This window comes from Xylocopa sonorina, chromosome 11, assembly GCF_050948175.1.
Source record: "Xylocopa sonorina isolate GNS202 chromosome 11, iyXylSono1_principal, whole genome shotgun sequence".
Taxonomy (NCBI): domain Eukaryota; kingdom Metazoa; phylum Arthropoda; class Insecta; order Hymenoptera; family Apidae; genus Xylocopa; species Xylocopa sonorina.
This window is the reverse complement of record NC_135203.1, coordinates 9,049,444-9,069,938: the sequence shown is the minus strand read 5'-3', so window position 1 is coordinate 9,069,938 and position 20,495 is coordinate 9,049,444. Positions and strand designations below refer to the sequence as shown.

At 41.7% G+C, this 20,495-nt stretch overlaps 1 protein-coding gene across 9 annotated transcripts; it reads right to left on the bottom strand.

Moving 5' to 3' along the window:
• Positions 1 to 77: 77 nt before the first annotated feature.
• On the bottom strand, positions 78 to 20,360 carry Atp8a (ATPase phospholipid transporting 8A1). Of its 9 annotated transcripts, XR_013102523.1 has the most exons (23): positions 13,744 to 13,980; positions 12,068 to 12,416; positions 8,808 to 9,046; positions 8,626 to 8,724; positions 8,441 to 8,551; positions 8,101 to 8,348; positions 7,729 to 8,009; positions 7,353 to 7,647; positions 7,047 to 7,276; positions 6,587 to 6,963; positions 6,369 to 6,506; positions 6,139 to 6,291; positions 5,862 to 6,059; positions 5,661 to 5,760; positions 5,343 to 5,587; positions 5,137 to 5,262; positions 4,912 to 5,052; positions 4,722 to 4,840; positions 4,505 to 4,639; positions 4,316 to 4,420; positions 3,526 to 3,738; positions 3,084 to 3,115; positions 1,521 to 1,721 (listed from the first exon to the last, which is right to left on the bottom strand). XR_013102523.1 is itself a non-coding variant. In XM_076904960.1 (22 exons), exons 2-22 carry the CDS (start codon positions 12,399 to 12,401, stop codon positions 93 to 95), a joined length of 3,900 nt encoding a protein of 1,299 aa, XP_076761075.1. In that variant the 5' UTR covers positions 12,402 to 12,416; positions 13,744 to 13,980; the 3' UTR covers positions 78 to 92. The 9 variants fall into 9 exon arrangements, 8 of the variants coding, with proteins under 8 accessions (XP_076761075.1, XP_076761074.1, XP_076761077.1 ...); XM_076904960.1 differs by lacking the exons at positions 1,521 to 1,721; positions 3,084 to 3,115; positions 3,526 to 3,738 and adding exons at positions 78 to 220; positions 2,324 to 2,421; XM_076904959.1 differs by lacking the exons at positions 3,084 to 3,115; positions 3,526 to 3,738; positions 13,744 to 13,980 and adding exons at positions 2,324 to 2,421; positions 19,889 to 20,360 and having other exon boundaries at positions 1,521 to 1,769.
• Between the last annotated feature and the right edge of the window lie 135 nt (positions 20,361 to 20,495).

The window sequence follows — 20,495 nt, the reverse complement described above, 5'->3', positions numbered from 1 at the left end:
CGTGATTGATGGTTATTAACATAGCTCGAGTACGCAACAGATTGTTGACTTTGCTAGAATTTGTTAGGGAGAAAAGAGGTTACATAAAAACTTCAAAAGTAATGATGATTGCTAAGTCTTCCGTATGGATGGCTGGAGTGTTCGCCGCAGTTTAAGTACTCCTCGAACAATTCGTCGGCGCTGTTAATCTCGTCATCGTCGATCAGGGGTATGCTGTATTCTACAATACAACGATGGATTAAATAAACAGTATAGGAAGAAGAACGATGAAGAGATGAAGCAAAAGTAAAAGAACTGCAGAAATTAAGTAAATTTATGAGTGAATGAAAGAAAGAGAAAGAAAGAGAAAAAGAGTTATACATATATGTACAATTTATATACATGGATCGATTGATGGAACAGTATATCTACAGGTGTTTTGTACTTACATACTTATATATTCTTTTAATAAAAATTTCAGATCCACTTATACGTTTTTTTTTTCACAGATATTCACTGAACAGTTGCAACAAGATAAACAGCTTCCTTCATTATCCATTTTATTCCGAACATGGTCATATATATTTATATATACGTATACTTATATATTCCGAACATAATGCATACAGAATTGTTATACATTTATGCACAAATCGTTTCTTCAACAACATTCATTCAGTCCTAACTTAAAAAAAGGGGTGTTTATGATGGGCGGAAGAGTGAACCTTTGAACAAAATGATCCGTATCGAACTCTTCGACTACATAACGACGCAACTATCGTATGTACGTACAATCGAAATATACCATTGACTTGATTTAACAACAAACGAAACAGCATAACAGAGATAGAATAATATAGAACCACTGAGAACAGCTTGCTATAGGCGAAAAATAAATATCTTTCTCACTCGACAATCATTTAATACGATAACCACTCCCACTGTTTCCTCCTTTCTCACTTTTTTAGGTTTACTTTTTCATTTTTGTAATTGATTCACGTTTAGAAAATACGTTTGCATTCGCGATCGAAAGTTGAACTCCGTGTCGCCTTACGTATCGCCGGTCGCATAATTTTCATCCCCCGTTCGCGCCTCTCAAGTCTACCGGCAACTTGACAAGAAACAATCGCGCTCCCGCTGATGAACTAAGAAAATGAAGTATGCTCGGGAGCTAACGTAAAATGCGCTTCGAAATGCATGATGATTACCAGAAGTACGGGTCTTCGCGAGAGAAGGTTCTAGGTATACAAGTAACTATGACAAGTGTCGTAGAGTATCAAAAAGAATTATCTAGGGTATGCATCAGAGTATCTAGCAATTGTTCTCTTTCGCACGTGATCTTAACGATTTAAAAAACGAGTACTTCCTCCTTCAACTATCGTACGATAGTCTTTTTATAATACTATTTGTTGCAAGGTCGATCAACGATCGGAAACCGCAAATTCTCCCCTTTTCAAGGGGAGAGGTACGAGTGAAGCATCGAGTCAGTCGTTGGACAGGCGTTACGTAGGGCTTGGCGAGTACCAAATTCCCAGAAAATATTTTCTTCCTTTTGTTTTTTTTCTCGTTAGATCGACTTAAAAAAGGTACCTATGTATAGAATATACATCTGTGTAGTTTTTTTTTTCTCTAGTTAGATTAAGATTACATGCCGCCAGGTTTCGGAAGATTTGTATCGTAAGCTCTGATTACGTCCGTTTGTGTCACCGAGCCTCCTTCCTCTTGAGAGAATGCAAATCCATCTGCATCGTGCAGCATGTGCAACAACAAAGAGCGCAACCTATTAATCTCTGTTATTACAAAATTATTTAACGCATGCACCATCTACGAGTGAGGGATTGGTTACTTGCTACAATCGATGTTAGAACACACGACAGAATCTACCATCAGACTGTAAACTACATTTCTACGTTTCTAGAAGGACTTTCAGACTAGCCCTCTCTTCCTCCGGCGATTAATGATTAGTGGAAGCACAAGATTCGTTACGACGGTATTGTTAATGTAATTTAAAGTCTAAATAGTAGCACAGCGTATGTACACTGTTAATGCGTACAGAAAATAAGGGTGCATGTGCGAATATTGTGAAAAATTAAATTGCTTGATCCGAAGAATCTTGTTTCTTTTTAGCCTTTACGTTAAATAGGCGAAAGCTGTGAAGACGTACGAAGCGCGTGCTTTTAGATATAAATATATCTATTTATAACGAATGGAAAAAAGGAAGGTTACCAAACGACGAGCATTAAAGACAAAGAATTTGCACAACAGGTTCATCGTTCTTATAGATCTTTTGTTTTAAGTTTCTTTCTCGATTGCAGCCCGTCGTTAGACGGATAAAATGACTTACGTGATAGCTCCACCTCGACATTTACTCTGGAAGCGGCGTTTGATCGCCTGGTGAAAACACTTTTTACGTTTTTCAGTAGCCGTGCCGTCTCCGTCAATCTGCAAAGCCGTGCATTCAAAAATTCGTTTTAGAAACTTTCGTCCAGCAATCGGTCGTCCTCAAATTGTATACGTTGTTGAAATAAATTTTTAAATTCGACTGTTTCTTTTTTTTCCCTTCGACAATTGTTCGACGATTGGCACGTTTCGCGTGTAGTCATATCTTGATCGATTAAACGATGATTATTTATCTACGTTTCAGTGATTCATGCAGTGCTATAGAAACGTTAGTAATTATCGGTGCGAATCAATGTTTCAATATCTGTATATCTCCCTTCAACTTCTCTATTAAAATCTGGGTATAAACCACATTATCCGCGAGAATAATTTTACGAAAATGTTCTCGAAACTCTGAACGCGCATTGATTCTCGATAAAATCAATCGAGAAGGGCTTTACAAGTAATGGTTACAGTTTATACCCACAAAACTCGACCACTTTCTCGATCCAACTCCTTACAAGTATCAACACAGAATAAATATTAAAATTGTAGTAAAAGGTTCGGTGACCGTGATACTATGTGATAATAGTCGGTGGTACCTCGGGTGCTCTCACAAGCGAAACGTTGAACAATCATGCGGTTTGATTAATTAGCAGTGCTTTTGCCTGTTAGTGTGGAATTACAGGAGCACTACGAGTTACGTACTACTGGGGGGTACTTACGCCTCGCGAGGTCGGCGATGGCATGCACAGGCCTTCACGGGATACCGCGAATAGAACATACCAGAAAACCGCATTAACAAACAGAGTACTCGTTTCAAACGAACAAGTATTTCCTTTCTTTTTTTTTTTTTTTGGTTACTCGCTAACTAGAAAATTAATTGTCTCTTGTAAAATTCACGGGTCCGTGTCATCTACAATAGCTTAAACCTAGAGGATGATTTTACTTCTACCGCGTGGATTAGAAGCGAAGACAAAAATTGTTCGTCTTACATCTGTATACGAGTATATATGTAATAGGTATGTAGAAAGTAACAGCACACGAATATAGCAGTCTCTAGTACGTCTACTACTTAGCATGGTACGAGAATAGGCACAGTAGTGGAGAACAGGCAGTTCTTAGGGGGAGGGTAAGGGGGCATAAATAAAATATCGGAATGCTTACGGATTCCACAGTGAACGGGGATTTGCAGAGAGTCTTTAAGGACATGGAATACGGATTGGTGCAGACGAAACATGCGCTGGGCGGTGAGTGAACCATAAATCGCGCGCCACGAGCGCAATTGGGAAGACTCTGATTTTATTTCGCCTTCGTGGCGACCAGACCAAGGTCCAACATCGATTCAACCATCGCCTCCTCGAATACGACTTCGAGTTCCTGTTGCAATTTTCATTTCTCCACTCAATTCAGATATTTTAAACGTAACAACATGATTTTTTATTATTTAACATAAATTAATGGGAAAAATTTTAGCGTTTGGCAAAAGACTTACTACGAGAGGGTAAGGTAGAGTAAGTGTCGCGTGTATGTATTAAGGCGGAAATAGTATACCGCTACGTACATGCAGCTAGATATGTAACTCGTTAGTTTTCGAAGTTTTATGAGAATTATTACTGTATTCCAATGATGAACGTTCACAAACACTGTTCGTTTTGTTGTGAACGTGATTTGTTAAGATGTTACATTCATCAAGCCATGCATATTAAACAATAACGAACAATTTTCTTTTCATTAGTCTAACAATGTTTCATGCAGTATGTACGCGCTGCCATATCCGGATGTATGTGAATTTTGTAAGGTATTGAAAATTATTAATTGACCGGTTATCTGTATGAATTATCTGAAAGCATTTCCCGTTGCTCTATGGCAGAACTATCATTTTTAGAAATAATCGCGTGGGTCTTGTCAATAAAATTTGTAGCTACACTGTAAAACAATGCGAAAAAGTACTTACGAGCTACGGTAATCATGGCTGTTAAATATGTCCCCTGGATCAGATTTTCGAATTTCATTTTCTCTTGCCGCCGCAGTTACGGATTTCCACACTGTATTCTTCACTCTACGAAAAACGATATTTCGCATACGTCCAATTAATATATCGAAATGTTATATTAAAAAATATTTGACACGCGTATGTACTTACGCCTTAACTGTAACATCTAAAAGTAGTACTGCTGCTGGTATAAGTATCAAACCCAGCCAGAACACAGGCGAAGAAAACAGCATTCTATCGTTGCCCACCATTACTGCGCCGACATTCAAAGGAGGCCAGAAATTACTGAAAGTATAGCGATTTTCAAACGCGGTTGCAATATTTCTTAGAAGGAATAAAATATGTTAATAAATGTTGATATACGTACCTATATATAAGAATAAATAAGAACCAAAGTAGGATAGATCCCCACGTCGCCAAATGAGTGACCCATGTCCAGGAATTTATTATTAACCCTGCTTTTCCGCATACTGTCACTATGACGTACTGTTTACAAATAAAAGTTCAATTAATCTATCTTGCAAACACGATAACGGGTGACGATCATTGAAACGTACAGTGTATACAAAATTTCCTAGAACGATGTAGCCACCATCGCGACCGTTTGCCCATACAATGCCATCTTTCAGAGCTACTAACGACAACCAATAAAGAAGAGACGAATGTATCAAAGCATTTGCGATCCAAACCCAAAAGACCTGTAGTAATTGATAAGTACAATTCCAGATACAATGTTAAATATGAGTAATACATTGATAATTAGCACGTAAAAAATGTAATACCTTAATATTGAACGATGATTCGCCGGTATTTTTTGTGGCATATAATGCTGGATGAGCTAAATGAGTTTCCGCGGAGCATACTTTATCAAACAGACCCATAGCTAATGGAGGAGCTGCTGTAAATACCTAAATAGAAAAAATGATTCTTATATAGATCGCACAATGGTAACGTCATTATAACTGCAACACGCGAGCGTACAACTTACGACATTGTAAAGTCCGATTGACCACCGTTCGAAAAGGATTTGACCAGACCAGCCGGAGTAAATGGCAAACCACAATTCAATAACGTAAAGACAAATATTTTTGTAAAACGAGTACAATATCAGTTTACACATCCTACTGTAGTTCCATGAACCATGGACAAACAATAAACGTTTGAGGAAACGAAATTGCGCGATAGAGTAATCAGACGCACAAGCTGCTTGAAGACCTTCAACGCCAGAAATTCCTAAAAATATCAATGATTAATAGTACGTGTTTCTTTTTTTTTTGTCATGAAATCTACGATTGAACAACCTTACCAACGCCAATGTGAGCCTTCTGGATCATGGCTACGTCATTCGCACCGTCTCCAATCGCAAGTGTGACAGCCTTTTTATTACTTGTGATTAAATCGACCACCTGAAAAACTCTGTCACATTACTGTTTTTGTCGAGAAATGGCAGGAAAAATTATGCTCCGAAAGGAGACAAGTTTGAAATTATATAATTTATAAAAGTCACCTCAGCCTTCTGCATTGGCGAAACTCTACAACAAATGACTACTTTGCAAGACGAACATAAATCTAGGAAATCCATTCTAATATCACAGGATAATGCAAAATCTAAAGTACTTCCGTCTATAATAAGAGCTACCTCATTTTGACACTTTAAATCAATCCCAAAATCAAGACAACGTTGTATTATAATTTCTCTCGTTTTCTGTAATCGAAAATAGTTTACTTGAAAATGCGTTCTACAAAATGTTATAAAAAAGAAAAGTATTTTTAATTTTTCTTACATCTAAAGATGATTCATTAATAATGTATAATGGCATTCCATGTGTAATCAGTCTACAAGAATAACCGATATTTATAGCAGTTTCTTGCTTATCTCCAGTTAATACCCACACGTTAATGTCAGCCTGTAAAAGAGCCTGTATCGTTTCTGGTACCTACAACATTACATATTACCACCACTGATGATCATCGCGTTGGAAGAGATAGACGCGAGCATTAAAGTTACGCATACCTGATCTTGTAATTGATCTTCGATAGCAGTTGCTCCTAGTAACCTTAGTTTAGTTTCAATAAGGTTCGCAGCATTCTCGATCATACTGTCACGATTTGCTAAGCTAACTGTTGCGTTGTGATAAGTTTCACGCCACCACTATAAAAAACGTATCGGGTCAAATTTTGATCAAATGTGAACAGAACGTACGCAATCGGATAATAACGAACGATGTGCACCTGGTAGAAACTGTCAGGTATATCTGCAACAGCGAAACAAAGCGTCCTCAAACCCTCTGATGCGAACATTTCCAAATGTTCCAAAGTTACGTCGCGGAAATCATCCAAACCGCTCTGTTCAGGATCGCTATTTTCTAGGAGAACCGGCTCTAACCTTTCGTAAATAACAGAATCAGCTCCTTTGCAAAACAGTTTGATTTTCCCTTCGGGCGTTTTTACGACGACCGACATTCTTTTTCTCGCTGAGGTGAATTCTATCACGTTCAATATGTCGTATCGGAGTCTTTCACCCAAAGCTATTACTTCCACATAAGCGGGCGTTCTGGTATCAAACACGTAGTTGAACTTACGCGCCCCATCAACCAAAGCTCTTTCGTCTGTTCAAATATGAACGTACAAAAGTAAATTAAGAAATGGCACCGCGTTAAAATGAACACATGGTTAACTCTAAAAGGTTTACCCGGAGATGCAGCATGATAAATTATAGTTTCATCGATCTTTTCGGGAATAACAGTATGACACACGGACAGCATGATCATGAACTCGTGTACTATTTTTTCATGATTTGCAGTCCTTTTGTCGGCGGAACGAGAAGAATCTTGCGCCGATCTTCCTTCGACAGTATCTCTAACTAGCTCACTATTCGTATTACTACCGCTTTCGGTACCATTCACATTTGGATTCGGCAAACTGCAAGATATTACCTCTTAATGGAAGCCAATCGGAAAATAAAAATGCGGCGACCGAACATATTTGAACAACTTACTCGTATATCTTGCCACCAATTGAACATCGTTTAAATTCCATTACATTTCTCGTAAGAGTCCCTGTTTTATCAGTAAACACATAATTAACCATACCGAGTTCCTCATTTAGATTACTCGTACGAGCCATTGCAGGGGTATCCGTCTCTGCATGGTACATTTCGATATCCATATTGATGAACGTGGCTTGGATAAACCTTACTACCTCCAACGTGACTTGCAACGAAATTGGTATTAAATTGTTAAATAAAATGATAAACGTTAACAGGTTAAAAGCAAAGTTTTTAGTCATCTCCTCTGAAACAAATAAACGATCCGTATTTATCCTCGTTCGCGAACGGCAACGAGAAGAACGAAAACGTGAGTCGACTTTCCTACCTTGCAACCCTAAATACCACAATCCATCGCTGTTAGCTCTAGTCCAGAGGACGTTAAATATTGCAGATAGAACGCACAGCAGCAAAAGTATAAAGAATAACATGAGTATTTGCGTATTGGTCAGTCGGTCCAAAGTGGACCTTTTCAATGGTGCGGTTGTCGTATTGTTCTGCATGAGTTTGGTGTCATGGCCCGTATATATTATCACACCGAACACCCAACGCGTGTTCCTTAGCATTGCGCCGCGGAGCAATACTTGGTCAGGTCCCAAAGGTACAGGTCTAAAAATTGTCCATACATGTATCCCTATAACGTGCTTACGTGCGATTATGAACTTTCTTAGATTGGTACAAGATATGTTATTTTTCGTACGGTTTATTAGTTTCCCGTAAGACGCCATTAAATTCGTATAGATGCCTGTTTGGTGGTTCGCACTGAATATTCGCACGAAAGTTCATCAACTCAGCAGTATCTAAGAGACCGGCAGTGTCGGGATGGGCCTGTCTTATCTTCAAGTTCGTTTCTCCGTCCAAATTGGCAGTCTCTAAGAAAGACATACTCTGTGGCTCCGATGATGACAATAAGATCAAGTCAGCGGGGAAGAAATTGTTGTTGCGAACCTATGCATATCAAAGAAAGCGATTCTAGCGGGGATACGGTTAATTGCTGATAGTTACCGCGTCCATAAGCTTTTCGATAAATTAGGTGCAACCTTAACCACATCGCCGACAGCAAGATTTCTCCATTGTATCCATTGCCAATGGCCATCCCTTAAAACCTCCACCTCGCGCATATTTATTTCATCGTCCGCCCGATGTCTTTTCTGTAAATTTCACGACTTCATTGAAGTCTTTCCTGTTAAACGAGCAAGAACGATCTACGATCAATTGTACGTACGATATCTTCGACTATTTCCTTCAATGCAGATACACTAAGAATGAAAATTAATGGAACCAAAGTCGTGTATCGACCCGTGGGTGATACGTCCGGTATTTGCTGAAAGTAAAAATATTATTTTCCATACATCTGTAAAGAGACTTGTTTACACACGTTCAACGGGTTTATGAAAAAATTAGTACCTGCATGAGAGCGATGAATAGGAAGAAGCAATTACTGTATCGACGAAATTGTTCAAAAAGGAACATAGGTATAAACGAAAGTAATGAGTACTTCGCGGTGGTAATATGATTATTTTGATATTTTGCTGGCTGGTGTGGAGCATTGACGAAAACCACCCTCTCCTCGCTGTTGTCGTGTTGATGCGAAGATCGCTGATGGTCACCTTGGGAACCACCATTCTCCGCCCTTATGGGACCGACTACGATAAAATACGATCGCTTTATTACACCAATATTTTCTTTCACTTCGCCCGTAAAAACTGACAGTAAAAAATTATGAATTACAATCGACACGGGACCATTTACAACAAAACGTATCGAGTGACTATAGAATTCTGTACGCAGCATTCACGCATGCTAACAATCGTTCTACGAGGAACAACACTATAAGTATATCTTATCTCTCTACGGAAACTTAATCGGTTATCAATGGATTTTCTTAACGTGTTGACTTACGATTTTGAGCATACAAATAGAGATGAAACCGAGTCCTGAGTTCGCTGAACCATTGTATCACTTTTGTACCCGTTATTTCCATGTTGCCGTTTGCTAAACGAAATGTCTCTCACATCACTTCTCTCGGATAATTCGATTTATATTAACACACGCATGATAAGATAAACACAACCTAACACATTACCTACTTCATTAACGATATTTTTAGACAATGTCGAGATTGTAATATAGTCCGTAATATTTCACGTCTCTCCTTACTCGGTTACATTTAAAAATACACTAGAAGACACGAACCAACGCGGTGTAGAGTCGGCAGAGAAAATTTAATCGTTTCTCTATGTTATTCAAGAAGAAGGTGGCGTGGTGGGGTCTGAATTATCATCTTAGAGGTTATAGCTGCATATCTAAAGAGGAAATCCGTCAAGCATCGTCTTCGTAGAGGTCAAGAAGAAGAGCATTGGCTAAACGAAGGTCATACAAGTGTCACGGAGATTCCAAGAGAACAAAGTCCAATTATATTCACATTTATTTCGAAAAGCAAAAATATAACGTCGATGGCATGTAAAGTTATAGTGTGTAACATAAAAAGAAAATCAGATGACAGCGTTAATAAAAAAAGAAATGTCGATCGTACATTTATTGCGAAGCTGAGTCTCGTGTACACATGTTCCCTCGATACAGTTCGCGATAGGAATGAAATTTAACGAATGGAGGTCCTCTCAAGGACGCAGAACTAACTAACACTATGAATAACAAATGTATCGATAAGATGTGTTATCAGTCGTGTAAATACAGGCGCAACACGTTAAGTAGATTGGATGCGATGTATGCGTTACTAATTGTTATCTATTTCATGGAGATCCAGATCGCGTTATAGCCGTGAAAAATCCTCTGATATTAAATTTCAGACGTGGGTGTTGGATGATCGTCCTTTGGTGTACATACATCATATCTGCGATACGCGTCCACGCAAAATATTTGAGCTCGTATAGTCCATAGTTTCCCGACACCAATCACGTAATAATTACTTCCGGAGATATATTATCCATTCGTACGTCACCGCCGCTAAAACCATCGTATACCAACCAGACGAACGTACCACGGTTCGTCTAAAAATGAGACACAACAATCGGGACTAAATTAAACGGAGATCTGTGACGCGACTAACAAACAGCACCGACCAGGATTAAATTGGAAAATTATACAAGTTAAATACAGCCTAACGAGATTATTCGCTATCGATCGAGTAACGACGGATAACAAAATCTGTCTACGTTTCCCGTCTGTCTTAGACGCGACCCCGAACTTGTTCGATCTGCCGTAAAAAGAAAACGGAAGGGAAAGAAAAAAGAAACAATACGATCAGTCGATATTTCGTGAGAACGTACGCACTTTTTCGTGGAAAACAGTAGTTAGCATACACTGAACAGACACTTTCCTGCTCGGGATAACGATCGGTGAATCAAACTACGTGTCTGCGTCATCGTGCCGGAAAAAGCCTCGCGCCTACCGCCACACCCCTACCGGCGGAACGAATGCGTAAACACGCGTAGTAGAACCGTACGCATGAATCCGTGAGAAACCGCACTGTCCAAAACTAGCAGCGACACAGAAAAGTTCCGGGACGGAGGATTTTCGACAGCATATCACGCCTGCAAAATTGCTCGGGAGACACTGAATTCAGCATGTAGGTGGCACTGGTCACCAGCGGCTTCTTTACCGAGGTATATATGGCCCATTAGATCATCAACGCTCGAATAAGTTGCACGCGCTATTCGCATTAGTCGCGCGACAAATTTTTCATTAATAATCATTGACATTCGATTCGCGTACCTACTAATTGAAAACGAAAACAGGTGGAAAAGAGAGTTCTACGGCACGAGCTATAATTTAATCAAACAGATGAGTCGATGGGAATATACTAATAGATGAATATATTTACATTTTTAATGTAGCAGATAGTAAATAACACGAAGGAAATCAAACTGAAAGGCTGGACGTTTAAATCGATTGGAGCATGGGTTCTGAAACGTTTCAGCACGGTACTGGCTAAGGAGTGTCCGCAAAATGCGACAGCCCTGCACACGTGTTACCTTGAAAACGCATGCGCCTGCTATCGGCAACAAGTTGGCGTCAGCACCGTGCTGTACTCCACCAGCACTTTTCGCGAACACGAGGACGTGCACGGTCGGGTTGCGTCAATAAACAACCTCGGTGCTCGTAGACTCCGGGCCAAGGACAACTCCGCTGGGGGTGGCTGAAGGTAGCCTCGCGCGCCACCGATAGCATACCTTATTGGACGATCCGATCATACTACTTCGATAAGAGTAGAACGATACGTGAATAAAGAACAAATGCGGAATTAAATAGCTCAGTATCCCCTAACATAAAAAAAGATTTCAAAAAGGCAGAGATAATCGTGTCACTCATTAACACTTATCGACGAATCGAAGGGTAGCATAGAATGCATGAAACAGGCTGCTACTGCGAAAACTCAACGTTCGAATACATTGGCAGATATTTAAACGGAGTATAGAGGTATATACCTATACCTATACCTATATCCCACTTGACCTTTAGCATTGGGGATGTAGAGTCGCGACTGTGAATTCCATCGATGCGTACTATTTCTGCACATGTTTGCGTATGATATATCGCTACTTTGTAATCACCGATGTAGCAAACCGCGACACGGACTACTCGAGGGCCTCTCGTAGCTTCCGGTCATCAATTATGATAAATAACAGATTGTGGGCATCGCTCACCTTCAGAACTCGACTCTGGCACTCCAGCCTCCTGCAGTTCGATATGTTCGCGTGTCCTTCCGCGGCCCCTCGCCAGAGGGTCTATGCGTAGGCCGATATTGTCGACGTTGTCGATATTGCCGAGATCGATGGGGCTGCCTATGATGTAAGGGCCGGGTTGTTCCTGGACTTCATCGTTGCCACGGCCGCTCGCGGCTAAGGAAGTGTTACGAACATTGTTGGTCTGCGAGGGTGTACCGTCCATATGAGGTATGGAAGAGAGATCCGACGGCGTGAATGGACGTAACGAGCCAGGACTGGGAACCCGGGGGCTCCCCCTGGCAGTCGGTTGCATTGAACGCAACGGGGCCTAAATCAGAGAGAACTCCATTAATACAGCTATACAATGCGGCCATTTTGAATGTTTCAGGCTTGAATAAGAAGAATTTGTCAACTATTGGAAGTGCTATTAAATGATAAGAAATTTCATACATTTTTAGATCAAAAATGTATAGAAGTTGCTTGCAATTATTGATCCACGTTGCAGTACCAATTCATTCTGGAGTTTCTCTTGGAAATTGGGCTTTTATGTTTAATATATGCAACGGCGAAGAAGACGCGTGTTTACTGTACGTGCAGCACTTACAATGTGAAGATTCGAAAGGGCGTTTCGGAGCGCATCGAGACCGACCCTTATCGGCCTTAACTCAAACTTTTAAGATAAGATTTTTGTATATTAAACATCCGTTACAGAAGAGCAACAGTTTCTGACTTTATTATTGTGCAACGTGACTAAACTGCATACTTCTAAATAGATTAAGTCGAATTGGCAAGACTTGGATTCGAATCCAGCCTCAACAATGCGGTCTCTACTTTGCTGTACGTTAATAAGGCGGACGAGTGTACAAAGTTGTGCGTTTCTCGAGACGAACGTAGGTGAATCGAGCTGCAAAATATGATAGTGGTTCCATGAACGTAAACCCCGATGATGCAACGTCGATGTTAAGAATACACGACGTTAATATGTGTATACTTTAGAGTGTCTAAACGAGAACCACGTTTCCAAGTAACTTTGTTCCGCATGCTTCGCGATTTATTTACCGATCTCGTTACATTAATCATTTACATAACAAGGAAAACACAGAGGTAGGCCCATGGGTGCATGGTTGAGAAGATATTTTCCGAGTACTTAAAAAAGGCTGACTCTGTGGATTGAACGATACCATTAAAACTGAACGCAAATATTGATGTTGCGGGCGTGCAGTAGGCACGATTCACGACACAGGCGTCGTTAATACTATGCGACAATTAACGGTTATACGACGATAATTCAACGTGTTTGTGTAGGTACAATTTATATGCGCATTAAAGCATCAATGTAAAAACCCATTAGGCAAAACGATTGCGCGACGTGGCAGTCGATGGACAACTAAATATAAAAAATAATGTATTTACATAGAACAAAATGAGAGGGAGTGAAAAAGAGTATTGTAGAATGGACGATAATAAATGAATTGTCGATCTATCAACGTTAACTAATGTACGCGAATTTCCATGAAATTCGCTTTGACGCGAGTACCTGTTAATTCTACTATTATTTTTACTTCTCTTTCAAACCGATCGCACATACTACCTGAACTTATCGTAATTTATGGATTTAAAGAGAGCGGCCAGAAATTTAACGTTCTGCTACTCACAACTTTGAATCGAGCAGGCCAAGGCGTATTTCTTGTGGCCGTCCTTCGATCGGTTTCACGAATTTCGAGTGTCGAAATTTTTCGTCACGCTTTATCAGGCCTCCACCGACGAGTGCGCCTAGAAATAAATCGTTCCACCTAATTTTCGCAACAACCGCTATACTCGCGACAGTTGCCGGCTTATCGGTACTCCAGTTGTGGTCTTATCTATTCTACCGAGCCACTTCATTGCCATACCCACTAACAAATGGCACGATTCGCGTTTCTACCGCGAACGAAAAAAAAAAAAGAAACATAGAAGAAGGAAACGCACAGTGGTCTTCCCAGTGTCACAGTTTCAATTTCATCACGTGCCCTTGTTTCAACTACGGGGATCAAGATTCACAGGCAACCGCGAGTCTCTGGCCAGACGAGTTGTGAACAAGGTATAAGTCACTCTTTTGCAACACGGTAAAATATCCGAAACAACTGGAAAGAAGTTCACTACGGAAATAGATGCAGCCTGAGCTCATGCCCGAGGAGGTACAACTAACGCGTCCAACAAATGCTCGATTACTTTTTCCGAATTTTATCGCGCGATTGAAATTCGCGTACACCGATTCGAAGGATGAGATATCAACGGAAATCTCCGGCTGTTCGACGGAAAGTAACACCTCGTCGTACCGAGGCACTCTGTGTACAGAATACGTTTTCACTTCGCGAGAACTCTGCTAGACATTCGATTTTTCCTTGAGCGGCAATCAATCATCGCCGCGATAAAATTACTCGATCGCGACGTACGGCCGCCGCTACAAAGTGGATCGGCGCGTCGTGAAAATTTTTGGCACCGGTTTACCTGTCCGCCACGCGAGACGAACTGTACGCGTCTGTTTTTATCGGGATCGACTTCCCCGAGCTGTCGCGAACACACTTTGATACCGAACACCCGCTAAGAAAATAGAAAACAGCTGGATATCGACCGGTGATGCGAAGCGCTGTCGCTCAAAACCGATCTCGATGATTTACTCGCGAACAAATCCTCGCTGCAACACGCAGTTGCCCGTGGATTACGAAACGCGAATGGAACGCGAGAATTGCCGTTAAAAACGAACGGTTTCCGTCCTATTATTGTATACGCGGCACTATTATTCGTAGCACATCGATGGGAACGATCGACGCCACGGAATCATCGGATGATGGGGACGAGGTAGTGACACGGTAGTCGACGTTATCAAGATCAGCTAATCACACTTGATAATCTAACACTTAATTGAGTACGAATTCAACAGAAAATCAAAGCATACATACTGATAACAGATAAAGTAAAAGCGCGACGAGGAAGTCGCGATTTCTCGAAGAGCAATCAGGGCTTGGGAAATGTCTTCCTGGCGTGGTAGCTCCTCGTAAAATTGTCGTTTCAGATAGAAATCATCGACAAGAGGGACCGTGGCGTGTTAGAGAACTTTTGCACCGATAAGGTTCACGCGACCAACTGACTTTTCGTACACTTTGATTCCCGCGCCTGATCCACCCCGCACAACGGACCGTTCGATACTTTATTATATGGATCTCGCGGCACTTTTCACTGAAAATCTCCTCCAACTCGAACCAACAACAATTTTCTCGACACCGGACGAAACATTCGCGATTACATTGTTCCAAAGGCGGGACAGCACTGGCGTACGAACAGATAATACACGACTGGAAGGAAAGTTTCTCGGGATGATCGTTTCGACGATCGTGACGACAAATAACGGTGATTAATTCGTGATTAGATTAGTAAAAGCGTATCGAACGAGCAAAGGCAAGAAATTATCGGATCGTGCGGTGCGCGGACGAATGTCCATTGACTTTTTCATCTTTCTCCGCGTCCCTACGGCCAACATCGGTGCACGTGTACTACTTTGTCTCCCTTCTTGGACGTGAGTTTCCATGTCGACGGGACGGCGTACACTATTACCTGACAGACGCGTCGGCTCGCGTCTCTCCCTGATATAAACCGCCTACGATCTTCTGCGCGTGGCACTTGCCCGCTTCGACTCGGCCACTATTCGATCGACGAATCAAACGATAAAATCATTCCGCCTCGCTGTCTGTTCCTTGCACGTTCCGCTGTATTTTTAATAGATCTCCAGTAATCGACTGTAGCAATTAACCAAATGGAATGGAATTAAATGTAAATCCCTGGTGTTGTTCGAACGTCTAAAAATCATAACGGCGGGAGTAGCTAAGAACAGCATGGTTGGATGTAGGAGCCTCAAATAGTGACTTAAGCAAATATATGTCAGACCGTTGCTGTTCCTGACGTCATACATGAACTAACCGGTCGAAATGGTCGATTACGGATGGTTAAGTGAAGCTAACAATCTTTACGCGATCTAGTAGAAATCAAGGTTGACAGTGTTCAGGAAGCTTAGAAATAATTGCAACCCGGTGCAGTGGTGACGAGAAGTGAACTAGGCACGCTACGTCTGATCAACGCTACCTGTTCTACTTAAGGCGAGCAAGTGAAGCAGAGGAAAGGACGCTTCACCGGAGTGGCAATCTTGCGGTGTGTATAAGTGAAATTATCGTTCTATGAAAGATATCGTAGAATGATACCATTGGAACGGAAAAGTGACTGAAGAATGACAAACAATGCGAAGTAAACGGGAGGCTTAATGAAATGCAGAAAAATGCATAGAAATAAGCAGTTGTAGGCGATGCAGCTGTGTTATTACCACTCTGTTCATCGTGCGATCCGCACGTTCGCGTTAATAACATCGACGAAGTATCCTTTAGAAAAATGGACGCGTCACTCGATAAAATGCCAGAACTGTGCGATGAAAAGCGTTCGAAACGAAGGTTCACGAATAATACGAGCAAAGTAGGCATAACTCGTGTGGCAAAAACTGAAGCTAATAACCAGGGCCGCGGTAACATGTATAATAGAAATAAATCGATCGAGGGATATCGTAGAAATGAATTGATCAAGAGGTCTAATTGAATCTCATCGATCTCTGAAAATGATATACGAGGCCTTCGGGACTCGTCGGGTGGGCGGAGTATAATCGATCCCAATCTAAAACCTGTTACCGTCAAAGATCGCCCTTTAGGGAAAGAGGGTTGTCGAGGATCGCGGAGGACGTTACACTTTAAAACCGGCCATGGAAATGCCAGTCCTCTGGAGTGCTCTCGCGCGAATCGATTCTCAGATGGTACGATTTATACGCGTTTTTCAGGCTACGCGTCTCGGCTTTTGTTCTTGTTACCGTGCTCTCGACGGAACGGTTTTCCGTCCCTGACGACTACGGTGCACCCACGTGTATTGAATTTCATCGTGAATTCCATCTATATTCCCATTCTCTTGGATATCCAACAATTGCTCCGAAGAAAAGCGTATCGATTCCCAGTTACGAGAAGAAAGAGCGTAACGAGTGGAGGCGGAATTCCTCCGTTGGACAGGGTCCGTTTGAAACAAGACACAAAGGCTCGAGCGTTGCTAAATCAACGCGAAGCGACGAAACCGTGAAAATATCGCGTGATCCGTACGATTGAATTGTAGGTCCGAAGCGTGTTTTTCGTTGGTTTAAAATAGAAGCAAATAAGTCGCGAGAGACGGGAAACAAGGGGGAGCGGCCTTCCCTATGATTCGAGCATTGGGTGGGTGCGTATATCCGCGAAAAGGCGTTGGTGGTTCGTATATTTGCAACGTATAGGCTCGGCTTCGTGTTTGCAATCGGCAGAGACGTTAATCCATCGACAGTACACACGTGATGCCACACCCTCCTCGAAATGGGGTTTATTTTATCCTTCCTATCGTCCTACCTAGCAGCGAGTCGCAAAAAATGGTAGAGCGAAACTTTTTCACGTACGAGCAAGCCGATGAAAGGAACAATTAGTTTCTTGCACGAAAGGATCGCGCGTATGAGTCATCCGTCTCGCGTGCAAGTGATCATATCCATTTTTAATATTTTACACCGCTCGATCAGAGGTTGAACTTTAGCGTATATCCTGTAACACTTGAACATTTTTAAATGTTATATACTACCGCGGTAGACGCACACAATACCGTAGCATTCTTAACGAATACGTTATCATTACCGCATGTCATGTTGGAAACAGTTCCGCGGTGGTGAATTGCAATTTAATCACGCGTGCAGGCACCTTTCCAAATCACGTTTTTGTAATTGGCACTGGCTGAACCTTTCGGTTGTCAGCGCGATCATGTATCTACAAACTGTTCTGAAACAGGTTGCTTTTGGAAACATCTGTTCTACACGTGTGATCGAAACGACGCTCGTCCCTTTGCGAATATCGAGCTACCTGTTGATGTAAATAAAGCACCTCTCTGGATCGACATCGTGAAATAAAGCTTAGATTATCAAAATAATCGAACGAAATAATCTCGTGTCGTGTTTTAACGACGCGGCTCGCGAACATACTCATCTTCGAGCAGACAGAAGTCCTCGATAAAGTCGAAATTACAAAATTCCGTCTTCCCAAATGGATCACGCGATAGTATCAGCTGGCACGAGTGGTCATTAAACATCGTACGACGGGAAATAAGTTTACGATCGGGGTGAGAATTTTTGCCAAGCGGATTTTTACGACACTGACATGAATTCGCGGATGCGAGCCGGGGCTGAAACAAAAACCGTTCTCATTCTTTACAGAAATAACCGTACGAAATTGGAACGAACGAAATGAAAAGCTGGCCGGCGTTCAGCGACATATGGCGGGCACACGCGAGAGGAAATTCGTTCCGCGTTTCACAGCCCGGCTAAACAAAACGCACCCGCTATTTGCAATCGTCGAGCTCGATCAGTTACGAAAGGTATAATCCATTTTACACGGTGGTAACAATCTTAAAAAGGTTTTACACGGGCAATAACGAGCGTAATTATATTTCACGTTCGAGTAATAAACGTTGGAGGTAAGGGAGGATTGAAATAAAATGGAGCACGAGGGAAAACATGCAAATCAATTAAAACGTATATACTAACGAGCGAATGAACGAGCGTCTCGCATGTGGCGTGGAAATCTATTCCGCTTTCGCGATTCGTTAGTGTAAGGGGTGGTTGCGGACGATAGGCCCTGGAATCGACCCTAGTATTTAGTATTAACACGCCAACCGGCAATATCGATCACTCCTAGTGAAATTATCGCAAGGTCACCAGTCCACATTGCTGAATGAAAGGAAACGAAACGTATCTACCTTCCGTACATATTGGAGCATATTATATACTTGTTTGTAGCGCGATCGTCTCGCGAACACAAGCGTGCAATGCAAAATGGAGCGAACGCGCAAAGACATTGCATGGTTCAGTTAGATCACCGAGATCGATGCATTATGCAACAAGTAGCTAAGCTGAAGTGCAATGTTCAACCTTCGCGAGAGAATTCCATAAGTATAATTGGCATTCTTATAAACCGATCACGTTTCATTGGACGTATATGTAGATACGCATGCATCAATGACGCGCGGAAGAAACAACTCTTACGTTCTTTCTTGCAAACGATGGTTTCGTCCTTGTGTAATCGTTGGACCTAATTAAGGATGATACGCCTCCGCGATATGAACACGCGTAACTTCGCCTCACATGAAATTTTGATTTCCATTGAACGCAATTACGTACGCCTCCAGTTTAAGTCACTTCGTCTGTACACTCGAAATCTTACAGATTCTCTATTTGCCGAAACAAACAGTACGCTTCAATCATGCGCTTGGTAAGTTACATACAGAAAAAACCAGTTGCTTGAGAAAAAAGCTGGATTCGATGATTTTAATGTTCACATCTCGGTTACCGGTTTCGAGAAATTTTATTGGGTCAAGCATATAAGTTATCCTTGTGACTCACGCTTCCTTTACATTGGCAATGTGAAAGCAGGCCGAATGAAGACGGCAAGTTCCAAGCGAAACATGGATTAACATGAATTAAAGTTGTACTCTAAATTTGCGCGATATAACCCAAAGAGCTCGGTAATTTACCTTTTGGTCGTGTACCTACGAATATCTCTCATATTATTGGTACGTAAACATTATTCTCGTTCTATTGCGTACGTTTACATTGTAGTGACACGTTTGTTCTACGCGAATGTCAAATGTTGCTGATACACGATATAACCTCTAATATTTTGTAGACGGAATAAAAGAATGAGATGCCCTGAGACGATTAATACTCACAGATACTGGGCCGTGTGTCCGTATCAACTATGTTGCCGTACGCATGTTGCCAGCCTGTCAGCATTTCACAGCGTCCGGAGATAAATCCAAAGCAAACTCCAAGAAAATTACACACTTATATACGTGAAATGTAACCACTAGTACACGCCAGTCCCGTAACCGGGTAAAGCGGCGTGAGAAAAAGCGTACAATCCTGCACTTAGCCTTAACGAGGGCATACAGTATCCGAGTGCGATCAAGCCGATCGTCAACGTCGTCAGGACAGGTTCTGCCGTGCTCACTTTCAATCCTTGACTTTTTCTTTCTTTTTGAAACGTTTCAGAGATCTGCACGAATCGGTAGCTCGCAAACGATACTTGGACGAAGCGTAAGCCGCGCGTGCGACACTGTCGAGATCTACGTCGTCTGTCATAGGCGCTGCCTAGATTCTAAAGACTAGACGTGAAACACGTAGGAGTAGTGCACATGTGACGGAATCGGTTATTTATTATTAACCCCTCAGGCGCGAAACAGCGTCCCTCTGCAAGTGTCATGGCGCCATGCGCTCAGAATGATTCTTCTTCCGTCGTCAGATGTCGCCACTGATCAACGCAAGCACCATCTACGA